At 40.6% G+C, this 15763-nt stretch overlaps 2 protein-coding genes across 6 annotated transcripts in view; one reads left to right on the plus strand and one right to left on the minus strand.

Moving 5' to 3' along the window:
* SSH2 (slingshot protein phosphatase 2) overlaps positions 1 to 6066 on the minus strand; it is a 210240-nt gene extending 204174 nt beyond the window's left edge. For 2 of the 5 annotated variants that reach the window (XM_081161266.1, XM_081161265.1), the window contains exon 1: positions 5745 to 6025. In XM_081161266.1, coding sequence (XP_081017392.1) covers positions 5745 to 5807 — 63 coding nt within the window. In that variant the 5' untranslated portion in view covers positions 5808 to 6025. Of the gene's footprint in view, positions 1 to 5211; positions 5440 to 5744 lie in introns of those variants that run through there. The other 3 variants (XM_081161269.1, XM_081161272.1, XM_081161270.1) reach the window with 3 other exon arrangements.
* EFCAB5 (EF-hand calcium binding domain 5) overlaps positions 5002 to 15763 on the plus strand; it is a gene marked incomplete at its 3' end in the record, with an annotated part of 84560 nt that continues 73798 nt past the window's right edge. Inside the window, 2 exon segments of the mRNA XM_081162033.1 lie at positions 5002 to 5135; positions 11526 to 11751.

A 15763-nucleotide genomic window follows, 5' to 3' on the forward strand; every position in this document is an offset into this window, starting at 1 on the left:
AATAAGCAACTCATAAAATGGAATACAGGATTGTAGTGCAGGTTGCAGTCTGTAAATTCTGTAAGTTTACTAAAAATCAACTGAATTGTATACATTAAAAGTTTTATTTTAGGGTCTATAATTTATAGTCAATAAAACTATTTTTTTTAAAAGTTAATAGAAATACCTCATACACATCTGAAAAATTTTTAGCCTAATAAAATACACATCAAACCAACTATCTTTATCCTCAAAAATTACTAATGATTAAAAATAAAGTGAGAATATCCAGTGTTAATAAGGCTAGAAGAAATGAGCATTTTTATACTAGGCTGGTTAGAATAAATGTTAATTGAAACAACTTTCTATAAAGTATAAATATGTAATAGAAGTGTTTAAAATTGTTTATACTCTGTGATCCAGTAATTTTATTTCTTGAAATCTTAATAAATGTTCCAAAATGTGTCTGGCTGGAGTGGCTCAGTTGGTTGAGCATTGTCCCGTGCACTGAAAGGTTGCCAGTTTGATCCCCAGTCAGGACATATACCTGAGTTGAGGTTTGATCCGCAGTCGGGGAGCCTACGGAAGGCAACAGATCAATGTTTCTCTCTCTGTGTCTCTGTGTGTGTGTATGTCTCTCTCTCTTCCTCTCCCTAAGCATGTCCTCAGGTGAGGATTAAAAAAAAATACATTTGAATATTTATGCGCAATGATGTTCACGCAATGGAATTTACAAAAGCAAAAAAAAAAAAAAAGAAGTTGGAAAACACCTAGATGTTCATCAATAATGGAATGGTTAAATGAGTTAAAATCTAACTACTCAATGCAGCCATTTAGGTGATATGGCAATACATCTACGATTTATATCAAACCTAAAAAATGCAAAATTAAATATACATCAGCATTTCAACTATGTAAAATATATACACAGTTTTATGGCACACATCTTTTATTCTCTTTATTATGCTTTTCTGTATTTTCCAAATTTCTACAATGGCCTTGTATTATTTCTACAGTTTAAGAAAGTTTCTAAAGCTGTCTTTAAAAAATTAAAAAGCATCACTTTTAAGTATTTATACTTCATATAAATCAATTTCATATTTGCTATGATTTTATTTTCTCTGCTTAGGGAGAAAGAGGTGTAGTCATATTTGAATATATGTAATTCAACAATATCTTATTTATCCAGCACTATCAGGAAATAAGATATATATGTAAATGAATTTCCAATTAATTACAATGTGCATTTTAAACATCAAAATTTTGGTGAAACTTGGATGAACAGCTATCTAAAAATACTTCACTCAATCCTGACTGCTTAAATCAAGACAATCAAGATTAAGCCTTCTTATGATATTCAGGGTCATCATTATGACCATATAATAGTAGATCTGAGGGAGTACTGAATCTTAGGTGGGTATTTGTCCTTACATTAAGTAGTCTGTAACTGCTATATTTTTTCCTTAGGCCAGTTATCTATGGGTTTTCTCCCTCCACCCTTGCGGTAAAACCATCAGTTATCATTTCTCAGAACTATAAGGGGCCTGTCTTTAGTTTAGCAGCACCTGATACTTCTCATTCCTATTTTTTATTGGTAATAATCTTCTAAGAGTAAGGAAACTAAATGTCCAAGGCTTTAAATAAGGCTATCACTTAATGATTTGCACAGAGTTAAATAATTCTGTTCTAGGTAGTCAAGGTTACAATATAAATGAACTCCAAAGAGAGTGTGAGTTCTTGATTGTGTCTTAAGTCTTGGTTCCTTTACTATTCTGGCAGTAAGTTCTCAGGATCAGAAACTCATGCTTTCTCTTATCACACCATGGAAAGAGATGTGACCAAGAGCCAAGGAATTTAGCTCTAGTTCAGGTTCTTATACCAACCAGTTTTATAACCTTCAGCACGTCTTTTAACCTTGGTAACCTGTCTTGCATAACTTATGAAGTTGTTCTAGAAAGTTTTAGAACATGATCACAAAAACATTCTGAGAAATTTAAAGCACTACAGAAAACTAAAGGATTTTTGTAGTAGTTCACTGTATCTATCTGACCCTAGATCAATATAGGTATCAATTCTGAAAATTCATACTAGAAAGACAGAGGGAAAGAGATAATTCTTAAATTGCCAATTAATTAGGAAACATTTATTATCTAGGAATAACAATATATCCCTAGAGATGGCATTTCTGACTCCTCCTTTCCTATGCCCAACCAGTCCCCAGGTCCTTTGTTTCTTCTCCAAGATCCCTCACATCTGCCCCTTTCTTTCCACTATCACTTCACATTCCCAATTCAGACCTTTATTATCTCATACCTGGGCCACTGTAATAGCCTCTAACTGGTTCCACTCATGGCCTCCCTCTCTCAAAACCTTCTGGCCCACAGCTGCTATATTAATTTTCTTAAAACACCACTGTGAGCATATCTGCTCAAAAGCCTCTGAGGACTTTGCATTACCTTCTCTGTGAAGTTCACATACCTAAGCCTAGCAGTCCCTGTGCAGCCCTAGCTGCCTCTTCACCTTTATCTCCTATTACTCTTTCCAAACAAATCCTTACTCAAATTGGTTTATTTAAGTCCTTCAGATATGCCTTGTACTTTTTTGCCTCTGAATCTTGGTGTACACAGCTTCTCTCCACCTAGAATATTCTCTACTTCCCAGCTTCCATCTCAGCCTATAGAAATTCAGCCCATTCTTCAAAGCCTAGTTCAAGAGCCATCTACTTTGTATACTTCTCTTTGATTACCACTAAGGAAAAAGATGGCAGATTCTAAAGTCAGACACATCTGGGTTTGAATTACAGCTTCAACAGCTGAGTGTCACTAAGCACATTCCTTATTAGCTCTTTGCCTCAGTTTCTTCCATCTGCAAGATGGGGACAATAGCAGTTTCTCATGGGCATATTGTGAGGAGTAAATGAGTCAATCCATGTAAAGCACTTAGCATGATGCCTGGCATAGAGAAAGACCCAAGAGATTTAGAGGTTGGCATTACTTTTGCCATTAGTGGACTTATAATCTGAATTTAGACAATACTTATGGCCATTACAAACTGGCTGTTCATGTACATACAGTTTCTTTTTCTCCCCTCTCCCCTCATGGTTTTTCTTCTTCCATTCCCTACTCCTCCCTCCCAAGATTACATAATCCTGATAGAGGACATCTCTTATACATCTTAGTATCTATAATAGTCATTCACACCCAGAAGATGATCAATAGATTTGTTTAACCCCTAATGAAAGAATACTGAAAAAATGACAGTATTAAAATGTTAAAATTCCTATAGTGAAAAAGTATTAAAAAAATGCTTAATATGATTAGTTTTTAAAAAATCTAAATTTCCAGCCTCACACAATTAAGTTTCCCCTTTCATGGTTCTCTAAATTTTTTTGCTTTTTTTTTTTTTTTAAACAAACAACTCAACCTATTCATGCAGCAAAAGATGCAACAGCAAATACATGCAAGTCAGATAGCATCCTGGAACATAGGCTGGAATACAAGGACCAGGAGACAACTCAGCTGAACACAGCTCTGGATGAAGTGAAATGGGAAAACAATTTAAAGGGAAAGGTAACTAGCTCATTAATCACGTTAATAATGTTGATTGTTTCACACACACACACACACTAGTCCCAGGATTCCTTTGCACCCTCGGCCACATATAAACAACTGAAATAACCAGACTAGTATAGCAAGTAGAAACGTCAGTCATTTAGCTCAACAACTGAGCTTATCACATGACTAATTTAATTACTTATGTCAAAAGTGACTATTGACATACCTAAAGACTCTAAAATAACCAAGTTTGGTGAATTAAGTCATATCAAGTAGATGTGTCTTAATGTACACTAATCATTCACCTCAAGAAAATTAGTATGATAACTTGATGTACATATATTATTATACCATAAATGTTTTCAACAATGCCCAGGAAAAATTATGTCACTATAATGCTGGTTTCTAGTTTACTTACATGACTCTACTAACCTTCAGTTGCTTTTCAAACAAAATCAATCCTGGCAACCACTATCCTCAAAGAGTTTACTAGTGGAGTGAATTAAGATAGTCTGATGGTATGTTAATGACTTTCCAAAAACTAGCAAAAAGTACTACATATAAGAATAAAGTATTGTATATTAAATTTCTATCCCTATGATACTTGTCTTCAGAGGATCTTAAAATGTTTTCCAGCTTTGAAGGGCAATTATTCTTAAATCACAGAATCTTAAGAGTTAGACAAAGCCTTAGAAGTCTCCCATTGCAGGAATACTTTCTATTGCCTCCAGCCTTTGCTTGAACACTTTCAGCAATGGGCACTCAATATTTTGCAAGGCAGTCCAATCCACTGTTACAAAATTCTTCCTTACAATCATTGGAAATCTGCCTCCCTGAACTTATACCCAAGGACCCTAGTTCTGCTCTCTGGAATAACACAAGTTAAATTAACCTCTGAAATATAATCACTTCCAGAATTAGGATATATTTGTCAATTTGGTCACACAAAATGCAAAAGAAAGCTGGGGGGGGGGGGGGGAGAAACCACCACCGTACACGAGAAAATTCTGAAATTCAGTAAACTATGTTGAAATTACAAGCCAGTTAACATATAAATATTAAGAACAACCCAATTTTTTTTACAGTGGAAGGTGGCACAGTGTTCATTGAATACCTTTTTGCAACTTGAAACTACTAAAGCCACCAACACAGTTTTAAAAATTATAGATCTGTAGGAAGTTCAAGATGGCTTTTCCAACTGCCCACAGTTTCATTTGGCCTATTCCCCTCTAAAACATCTGGATTTTTTTTTTTTAATTTTTTTTTAAGATCCCATTTCGCCCCGCTGGTGCAATATTTTATTTTGGAAACTAAATATTTTCAAAAATAAAGCCTAGAAGAATAGTATGTGCAGGAGTGGGGGTGGGGTTAGGAAAGAAGGCAAAGAAGGGCACAGCAGGAAAGGGCTGGTTAGTGGGTATTTTCCTGCTGGAAGCACGCTTCACTGGCATAGGCATCTGAACTAACCAGCCACACAAACACGACCCAACAACAAGAACGATCGAGAGCAGCGAGCGTGAGGCATAGATGTCCGTAAGACGTAAAGGAGTTGGCATGGGTCATCATGCAGCACCAGATGCTTGGGGATCTCGTGGAGGAAAGGTAAGAGGTCCGAGAAGCAGAGACCACAGCCACCCTTTGGGGGAGGGGAGGAGGGAAGAAACCTAGGGGTAACTACCGTTCAGCAGTCCAACGAAGCCCGAGCAGCACAGAGCACAAGGAAGCCAGCGAGCGACTGGGGGCAGGCACACAGAGAGCGAGCCTGACGAAGGGCGTGCGAACACTGAACGGGTCCACGAAGTGGGTGTGGGTCAGGGGACGTGGGTGGGTGTAAGGGGCAACGCACAAGTCCCATGGTCCTCTCCCTGCAGCAAAGCAACAGAGGGAAAAGGAAGGGGGAGGGTGGAAAGCCAGAATGACTCATTCCCGAAAGGAAGTGCTCAAGCCATAGGAAAGCATGCCACAGGGGCGGGGGTTCGGGCCAGGGCTGCGGGAGCTGGGTGCCCGGGGTGATGGGGGCAAAAAATCGACGTCCCCGTAGTTCCTGCTGCTCGTCTTTCAGATGGGGGGGTGTTGGGGGTTCGCGGCAGCCGAGCGCCAAGGCCTGGGAAGCGGCGCGGCGCGTGCGCAGTGGCGCTCGGCGGGACCCGCTGAGGCAAAGCGGAGCCGCAGTGACAGTAGAGAGCCCAGCAGCCGCCGGGAGAGACTCACCGAGGCGCAGGGGCTGGAGGTGGTGCTGGGAGTAGGCGATCGCTGGACCGTGACCAAAGCCATCTAGGCGCTGCTGGGTTGTTCCGGGCAGGGCATTCTCGTCCTGAGTGTGAGGGACCCGAGGGTGACGGAGCCGGAATGGAGAAAGGAGTGTGGGGTGGAGGTGAGGGAAACAGGGAGGACGGAGAAGGAGGCCGCGGGAACGGCCGCAGGCTCCGCACCCACCACCCGACTCTCGCAGACTAACGCACCGAACGGGCGGCTGGCGGGCTGACTGACGGGCGGTTCGGCAGCTGCGGGGCACAATGAGCGCTCCCAGTGCGCAGGCGCCACCTGTCAGCAACCGCCTCTACCCTCGGCGCGCGCCGCTGCCTCGCGGTAACCCTTCAGTTGCCGGAAGCCGCCGGGAGTGCGCGCCTCCCGCCGCCCCCGCCCCCGCCCGCGTTTCCTCCTTCGCGCCCGGATCGCGCTGTCGGCCCGGCGGAGGGTTGTGGAGCGGAGCGCGGCGAAGGGCCGCGGGGCGGGGGCCGCTGGAGCCCCAACTCCTCAACGATAACCATTTTATGAGGTGGGGCGCACAGCTTCAGCAACCTTAGTGAGAAGAAGCTGAGGTGAAAGCCTGACGCGAACGCGTTTTCTGGTGGGAAAGGGCTCCGCGGGGACTCAAACGCTCCTGAATAAGAGTGTGGGTGGGACTTTCTGAGCTGGAAACCCTCCCGGCGCGATCAGGACAAGAATTGCCCCCCTCGCCCCCCTTTGACCCGGTCTCGCGGGCTTTTTCTCAGCTTTCCCACCCTTCGGCTGCAGAGTCCGTGTTTTATGACAAGACTTTTGGAAAGATTTTCATTTTCTACCCTGGGACGCTTCGTGGTACCCTCATGTGTCCCCTGTTACCCTGGCCTCTGTCTGAGGACTCATTCGTTATTCCTCAGGTAAAAGGAGGCTGAGTGAGCCTGGGAGGCCGGCAAGGCTGGGCTCAGAGTTGGTTCTAAGGGTCCAACCTGCCATTTACCTCCCACTTGCTTCCTTCTGGGAAGAAATTCTCTTAAATAGGATCTGCTTCTGGAGGTTTCTTCTCGTCTCTAGATTTCATTATTTCATAGACACGTGTGAAATGTAGTTTAAATAGTTGAAAGGAATCCGTTTCTAAAAGATAAATCGTCAGCAGGACATTAAGCCAAGAACGTAATGAAAAATCAAGATTAAAAAGGGGGAAAGATCGCGCTGTGCAAATATCGTTGGTTATTTACACAGAGAAAGGGAATCGACAAAGCTGTTTCTCGATGTGAATGGATGCTTTGGTAAATGCCACCGTCCATGTCAAAGCCGTAGAGGACGCATTTGGGAGTTTGCAGTTATTAAAGCCCACCTCCTGCTGTTTGCCACTCAAACTCTAGGACCCCATTGCTTCTTTTAAAACTGACAGGGCTGATGAGCTCTTTCTGGCTTCTGTATGGTTAAGTGCCACTAGAGCCCTCCGTGCTGAGCCTTTGTTCTTTTCCCTGGGGCCCTGGGGTTGAAATAATTAGCAGGGAGGCTCCATCAAGAATCAGACACTGAGGGTCCCTGTGTACTGTACTGTCCTGGGTAGAAAATGTATTACAGAGGAGCCAGCTGGTAGGCTTTTGCCCCCTGGTGGTGGTCAAGAATGCCTGTGAGACAAAATGAAAGATGCATGGTTCACAGATTAAACCATCTTGACTGTGTTTTTCCCATAGCTACCTGGTAAACAGGAAAAGAGTAGATAAAGTTCAGAAGTAAGAACTTTGAACCAATGCTTTTAGAAGACCAAACAGGCAGCTTCCTTCCTTTCTTCTTTCTTTTCTTTCTCCTTTCTTTTTTCTTCTTCCTTTTTTCCCCTTCGTTTCAAGAAATATACATAGCTGAAAGCTGAATGAACTCAAACGAAACACATGTGGTTTATAAACCAAAGTATCATTCTAGAAAAAGTAGTATTCAAGTCAGTAGGTCTTAGAAATGTACTTATATGTTGACTTTCTTACTCAGGGAAGGAAACACTATCTACTTTTGTGTAGCAATATAACCTTAAGAAATTCTTTTGGAAGATGAGAGACAATTCCACTAATCTTACAGTGGGAAGGAGCAGAATACTTGGCTTCTAGTTTCGGCTCTAAAGCCTTCAGCAAATGGCTTAAACTCTGAGTTCTAGTTTCTTCGTTTCCACAACGAAGCTCTAACTCACAGGATTCTTGTGATCAAATGAAAGAATGTATAGAAAATGCAGTATAAACTGTAAAGCCCTGTAAGGTAATTAAGATTATTAGTTTCTAAAAGTTTTTTTCCAAATTCAGTTAGCTTTTGCTGAGTGTACCCTATGTGTAGAAAATAGCATCAAGCAAAAAAGAGAACAAAAAGAATGATAAAGACATGATTCATGCCCATTCTTAATAGAAGGAGAAGTACATTAGTGGTTAAGATGTCTCATCTGTAGGTAGCCATAGAATATCTTTATTCAGCATATCTGAGGTGATAAAATCCTGGTTAAAATTGGGATTACAAGTTACCCAAATTCATATTAAGTTTGTATCAGGAATTTAATTTATTAATTTACAGGGGAAATATCTCTTCCTGGTATATGAGTTTTTAAAGAAACTGAGATTTATAAATTATTGGTCCATGTTCTTTAATTTATTCACCCTTAATTGAGAAAATATTGAAATGTGTGTTATATTCTCGACACTGTTTTAAGAACAAAATAAGAGTCTATCTACCTCTCATAACAGGCTCAGAGCCTGTTAGCAGGGAAAACCACATCACACAATGACAGTAGGGTGTAGTGGTGTTGTGGCTTCGGTCACCACCTTGCTAGGCCCCAAGGGAGATACATATATAGGAGAAATGTAGATATGTACAAAGTGCTTTAGAAACACAGAGGAGAAGGTCTAGGCAAATGGAGGCTTTATGATATTGGCTTTCAAGCTTTGGCTGCAGATCCCAGTATATCTGCTTTGTGAGCTGAGCTGGATCCCATGTGAGCATTTGAAATCTATGCTCTTTGCCTGCTCTTCCTTGGGCTCCACCCTGGTTCCTACTTGGTCTTCAGGTGACCCGAGGGAGGAGGTCTCTACTTCAAATAGAGAGAAAACCCTAGAACCTCTTACTATGCTGGTCAAATTAGAAAAGAAAGAGACCAAGAGCAGGATTCCCACAAGAGTGAGTCAAAGAGATAAAAGTCCTCCTAGTTCCATTTATAGCACCTTTATTCTTCCTATCTGTGATCATGGAGACCTATTTGTGCTGTTGGAGTTCAGTTAATCCTTAATTTGTATCTTCTTCTTCGGGGGTGAAAATTATAGGGGAACTTCTGAAATTCCTGACATCAGCTGGTTCTTAAGCTTTGAGAGCCTGATGAAAACTATTAACCATCTCTCCCAGAAAGATACACTTGCATATTTTATACACTCACCAAAATTCATCAAAGGGCCCAGGTTAAGAATCCTGATCTGAAGTTTAAAGCAGTGCTTCTCAACCTTTTTTCATATCATGACATTCACAGAAATGATATTTGTATAGCACACTGGGATAAATTAAAGGGGATTTGAAGGCAACCGGATGGGCTTGGTGAGAAAAGTTTTCTTTACATAATATAATTATAATGAGAAAAATAAGATAAACATATCAAGGATGATAATAAATATTGAATTTATATATAAGCTTCCAAATAAATTAGTCTCAAAATTTTAATGAAAAACCTGAGATTGTCTCTATAAACATAACTTTTTAATGTAGGGTTTTATGATTGAAATGACTGCATGTTACTCCACATAACTCCACAAGACAGTTTAACAAAGATCACTTGGTAGTCATTATTGATGAGAACTTATATAAGTAGGTGAAAAATTTAAAACAATTTCACAATTCAAAATTTATAAGTATAAATTATATTTGACTCTGATAGCTCTTTTTTCCCATATGCTACTTCCTGGCCCCCAGATCCACTCAGTATAATGTCTTTAATGTACTGGACCAACTCAATACTGATTGGAAGGTGGAGATGCTCAATATCTCTCTGGACTATATTATGGCAGAGAGCAGGAGAATTGATGTAGCCATGGGGCAAGACTGTGAAGTTATATTGTCAGCCCTGCCAACTAAAAGCAAATTGCTGCTGGTGTTCCTTGCCAATTTGTAGGGAGAAGTAAGCATTTGCTGGGTCAATAGCTGCATACTAGGTGTCAGGGGCTATGTTGATTTGTTCCGGTAAAGATACTACATATGGAAGAGCAGCTGTAACTGGAGGCATCATCTGATTAAATTTATAATAATTTACAGTCATTCTCCAAGATCCAGCTACCTTCTTCACAGGCCAAACAGGCAAGTTAAATTGGCATGAGATAGGTTTCTCGCCCCTGCTTCTTTCAGATCTTTATTGGTGTCATTAATCTCTGCAATCCCCCATTGTGCTCTCCCAAGAAAGCAATAATTTTTGTTTACTCTCCTGATATGTGTGTATGCTGGGGAGGGAGATTTCTAAGGTCTTCATCTTGGCCCTTCATACTATATAGTGTTCCTTATTCCAGGAACAGAGAGCCAATATGGAAATTCTGCCAGTTACCAGGTATCTCTTTTAGTTATATATCCAGGAACTGATGAAATCACTGCATATTGGTTCTATGGACCCACTCAGCCCCCTGTGATTCAAACTTGAATTAAGATTCCATCTCTCACCTGTCCACCACAAGCCCCCACTTAAATAGGTAGACTACAGTGGCATTTAGGGTCCCTAGGAATTAACATCAATTTAGTGCCAATGTTTAGAAATCACTGAAAAACCTGAATATTTCTTTTTTGCCTATCATACAATCATTTTAGGAAATAGCCAGGCGTCCCTCTGGAGAAGACTTAGAGGAAGATTTTCAGTATATATTAATGGCAGTGCTGCAGAATCCTCCTTTCAGGGGATCTAGCCTTCCTTTCAATTAAGGGGCTTAGGTTTGGAAACTGGGTAAGAGGTCTGAATTTTCCACTGTGGTGACTAAAGTAATATTTTTGGCCACCATATGTGGATTTTTAATATTATGTGTAGATAATCAACATTTTAGTAAACTGCCCATCTATTTTATTCTTAGGACCACCATAATCATTTAGCCACAAAGATCACTAAGGGTCAAAATATCTGATTATCACTATATCTATACTTCTCTTTATGGTAAATGTATGCATTTTGTCTTTGGTGGTTAAACACTGACATTGGCTGGGAATCGAAACTGCAACCCAGGTACATGCTCTTGACCTGGAATTGAACCTGCAACCCTTCGATCCTCAGGCCGATGCTCTAACCACTGGGCTGAATCTGCTGGGGATTCTTTTTTTTTAATCCTCACCAGAGGATATTTTTTCCATTGGTTTTTTAGAGAGAGTGGAACGGAGGGGGAAAGAAAGACAGAGAGAGAGAGAGAGAGAGAGACAGAGAGAGAAACATCGATGTGAGAGAGACACGGCGATTGGCTGCCTCCCGAACGCGCCCTGACCAGGGCCTGGAATCAACCTGCAATCCAGGTATGTGCCCTTGATCAGGAATCAAACCCATGACCCTGAATCCTCAGGCCGATGCTCTAACCATTGAGCCAAACCGGCCAGGGCAGCTATTGTTATTTTTAATACTTCTGTCCTTTAACCTTTGCACTAGAATTAAGTGATTAACATACCACCATATCATAGTATTGGAGTATTCTGAATTTGACTATATATTTATATTTACCGGTGCATTTTATAGTTTTATATGTTATCATGTTACTAATTAGTGTCCTTTCATTTCAGCTTGAAGAACTTCTTCCAGCATTTCTTGTAAGGAAGTTCTAGTGGTGATGAAATCCCTCAGCTTTTGTTTGTCTGATGAAGACTTTTATCTCTCCTTCATTTCTGAGGATAACTTTGGATGGAAGTTTTTTTTCTTTCAGCTCTTTTTTGAATATAACATCCCACTCTCTCCTGGCCTGTAAGGTTTCTGCTGAGAAATCTGCTGATACTCTTATGGTCTTCCTTTGTAAGTGACAAGCTCATTTTCTATTGCTATTTTCAAGATTCTTTCTTTGTCTTTAATTTTTGACTTTTATTATAATGCATATTGCAGAAGATCTGTTTGGGTTGAATTTGTTTGCACACCTCCGAGCTTCATGAACTTGGATGACCAGACCTCTTCAGATTTTGGAAGTTCTCAGACATTATTTTTAAAAATAAGCTTCCTGCCCCTTTCTCCCTCTCCTTAGACTGTCATAATGTATAGATTGTTTCTCTTAATGGTGTCTCATGAGTCTAAAGGCTTTCTTCATCCCTCTTCATTTTTTAAAAATTTGTTTTCCTCTGACTGGATAATTTAAATGATCTGTGTTTGAGTTCACGGATTCTTCTGCTTCCTCTAGTATGTTGTTGAAGCTCTCTATGAATTCTTTATTTCAGTCATTGTATTCTTCAGCTCAAATTTTTCTGTTTGGTTCTTTTTTATGTTTTCTGTCTCTTTGTGGAATTTATAATTTCATTCTTGTATTGTTTTCTTTATTACATTAAATTATTTGCCCGATTGGGCATGGCTCAGCGGTTGAGTGTTGACCTAGGATCCAGGCGATCGGGCTTCGATTCCCGGTCAGGGCACATGCCTGGTTGCGGGCTTGATCAATGACTCTCTCATCATTGATGTTTCTATCTCTCTCTCTCCCTCTCCTTTCCTCTCTCTGAAATCAATAAAGATATATTTTTTAAAAAATAAAAATTATTTATCTTTGTTCTCTTGTAGTTCTCTGAGCATCTTCAGAACAATTATTTTTTATTCTTTGTCAGGCATTTTGTGAATCTCACTGCTTTGGGGTCCATCACTGGAAGTTTACTGTGTTCCTATGTTAATATCATGTTTCCCTGATTCTTTGTGATCCCTATAGCCTTTGTAGGTGTCTGTGCATTTAGAGAAGCAATCACCTCTTCCAGATATTATGGACTGACTTTGGTAAAAAAAAGACCTTCATCCATGGGAAGGTGCATGCTGGAACATGCTGTGACCCTAGGTCTAGTGGTGCAGGACATGTGTGAGGACATGTAGTACCTCTGAGTTGGGGGGCATAGTAGTGTCAAATCAGCTGAGAGAAGCTGGTATCCATGACATCAACAACTATATGATCATTGGTAAGAGCTATGGGCAGTTCACAGTGGCTGCAAGGGCTATTGGGGTCTTTAATGATACCTTCAGTCAAGTGGCTAGGGACTACACTAGGTGGTGATGGTGGCTGGAACCAGTGGTATACACACACTTAGTTGCAGGCCATTTCACCAGTTCCCAAATCTATTGAGAGTGTGTGTGGAGAGTCCTTGACTAGATTTACAAAGGCAAGCTCACAGCCAGCAACCTAAGTGCAGTGACTCTAGAATCATGGGTGGGAGTGTGAGGTGTGCAGAATGCTACATATTTTCAGTAATTCAAATGCAAATTAATGCTGTTCAGACTGGACAATGTTTCCATCATTTTCCAATGAACTTTATTCTGCATAACTTCCTGCAAATGCATCATAATATATTTCAGTGGCATTCAGATTCTTACTGGAAACTTCTATCAGGCTATCAAGTAGGTAGCTTACATATAATACCTCCAAACTCAAACTTGTATATTCCTCAAACCTGTTATTCTTTCCTTTCCTTATTTCTTCTTTTTTTAATCCTCAGCTGAGGATATTTTTTTCATTGCTTTTCAGAAAGAGTGGAAAGGGGGGTGAGAGAGAGAAACATCAATGTGAGAGACATACATCAACTGGCTGTCTCCTGCACGAGCCCCAACTGGGGCCAGGGATCAAGCCTGCAAACACGGTGCATGCCCTTTGCGGGAATCTAACTTGGGACCCTTCAGTCTGCAGGCCGACGGTCTAACCACTGAGCCAAACCGACCAGGGCACCTTTCCTTATTTCAATAAATTGGCATCACCATCCATTCACTCTTCTAAACATGGAAAGAAAGAAAGAAAGCACTCAGTGAACCTTAACTAACCTCCTCTTTCGCTGCTTAGATCCAATTGTGCCCCAATCCTGATCACTAGCTGTTTTTTGCTTGGGTTCCCTCAGAACAGACCCTGATCTAAAACGTTGAGTACAAGTTTGTTTGGGAGGTAGTTCCAGAAAACAGTGGTAAGGGAGTAGGGAAGTAATACAGGAAAGGAGGGAAGTCTGCATAATTGGGCAGGTTTCACTGTGGGCAACTGAAGCTCAATCCCATTGTGGAACTCTAGGAGACAGTATAGAACATACCTCAGAAATGCTCTACCTGTGAGACTATATGCAACTTCCTACTCATCAGTGGGACAGAGCAAGGCAGAGCAGTGTGGAGCGGCTGGAGCTGAGCTGAGCAGAGCAGAGCTGCCTTGCCCAAGAGGGGCCTGCCCCAGGGCCCGCTTGCCCCAGGGCCTCTTCCCGGCCACACTTTTTCCCAGCCGTGCTGCTCCATAATTGAGCTGTAACACTATGTTTTCACAGCTGTGCTGTATCACAATCGAGCGGTTTTGCACTGAAGTTTCTTTCTTCATTGCACCCCAAATTAGGGTTTCCTGTTGGCATTGAATTGGTGCCAACAACCGTTGGTTGACACCTTTTAGCCTCCCTTTCTGCCACTTTCTTTAATGTAACTATGCTCTGCTACGTGAATGCTCCAAACACTTATTGAACTTCCATATCCTCCTGCGTGTGTATTGTTTCTTCTGCCTCAAATTATCTTCCCCGCTCCTTTATACAGAAAGGTCTTACTAGTCCCTTGAATCCAGCTTGAAAATCTGTTTTTCTGTGAAAAGTTCCCTGATCTCTCTGGGAAAGTCTATTATTTATTTATTCTGTGCTCCTTAACATTTTGTGTGTACCTCTACACTTGCCCTTTGTGGATCGAATTGCATCTGTTTGTTCCCTTTTCCCTCCCTAAACTGGGAGCTCTTCAAAGGCAGGTCTCATTCATATTTTTAACCCTACCTGCATATAGAAGGCACCCAATAAAGGTTTGTTGAGTTGAATTTATCTGGGTGCATCCAAACAAAACAGGTTTTTAAAGAAATGGGAGGATGCTTCTTAGCAATTTCAGGGGATGGACGCCATAAGCAAAGAAAGTCTGTGAGCATGTAGGATTGGGACCTATCAAAGAAATCTAGTTCATACTATTTATGAACTGCTTCAAAAAGGCTTTGAGGCAGCTTTTTAAAAAAGTGTTGGAATCTGTTGTCTCCAAAGGCAGTACTTCTGGTTTATCCAACTAGAACATGAGTTAAGTTGATAAAAAGGGCGAGTACTCTAGCACATACCATTTCAGATTACAGTCCCTAGATTGTAATCGCCCTAGAGGCAGAGGCCATGAATATAAAATTTGCTTTTTACATAGCACCTAGCCTAAATATACACAAACTCTTAAATGAGTTTTGGCACAGAAGTGATTTTGATAATATGTGATTGAATCTATAATAGTTTGCAATGAAGTAAGGACCTGGTAATTATCCATTTTAACTCCTAATATGAATAAATAAACCAGATAAATCACATTCCTCTCAGAATATCCCTTCAAAAAAATGCTTTTTCAGTGAGATTATTATTCTGATTTCTGTCGGCCTTTCTCACATGAACGAGGTAGCCACCCAAGTTTCACTTCACCTCATCTTGATTAATGAGGATAATAATAATGTTTTTAAAAATTCAATTGCATTACTGTTGCTGGGTTTTTTGTGTGTTTTTTTTTTTTTAATGATGATGATGATGATTACTGGAGTGAGTTTTCCTGTATCCTTGAGCACTAGCCTAGCATTAATCTAGCTTTGGTCAGTAATAACAGTAATAACAGTAGTAACAGTAGTCCAGTTTGAAAAATTTAACAGTTGAGAACTTATTACCATTCAATGGAATGGTGGGATGTAGTGGGGGTTGGGGGAGATTTTGATCTTTCAGAGCACTTTTTGTTGTTTATTAATATATTTTTCTCTTTTTTTGTTATTAATAATGGTCTGGTAATACTTTTCCCTACCATTTGACGATATTTTCTACTGGTCCAG

This window comes from Miniopterus schreibersii, assembly GCF_964146895.1.
Source record: "Miniopterus schreibersii genome assembly, chromosome: 16".
In the NCBI taxonomy this organism is placed as follows: domain Eukaryota; kingdom Metazoa; phylum Chordata; class Mammalia; order Chiroptera; family Miniopteridae; genus Miniopterus; species Miniopterus schreibersii.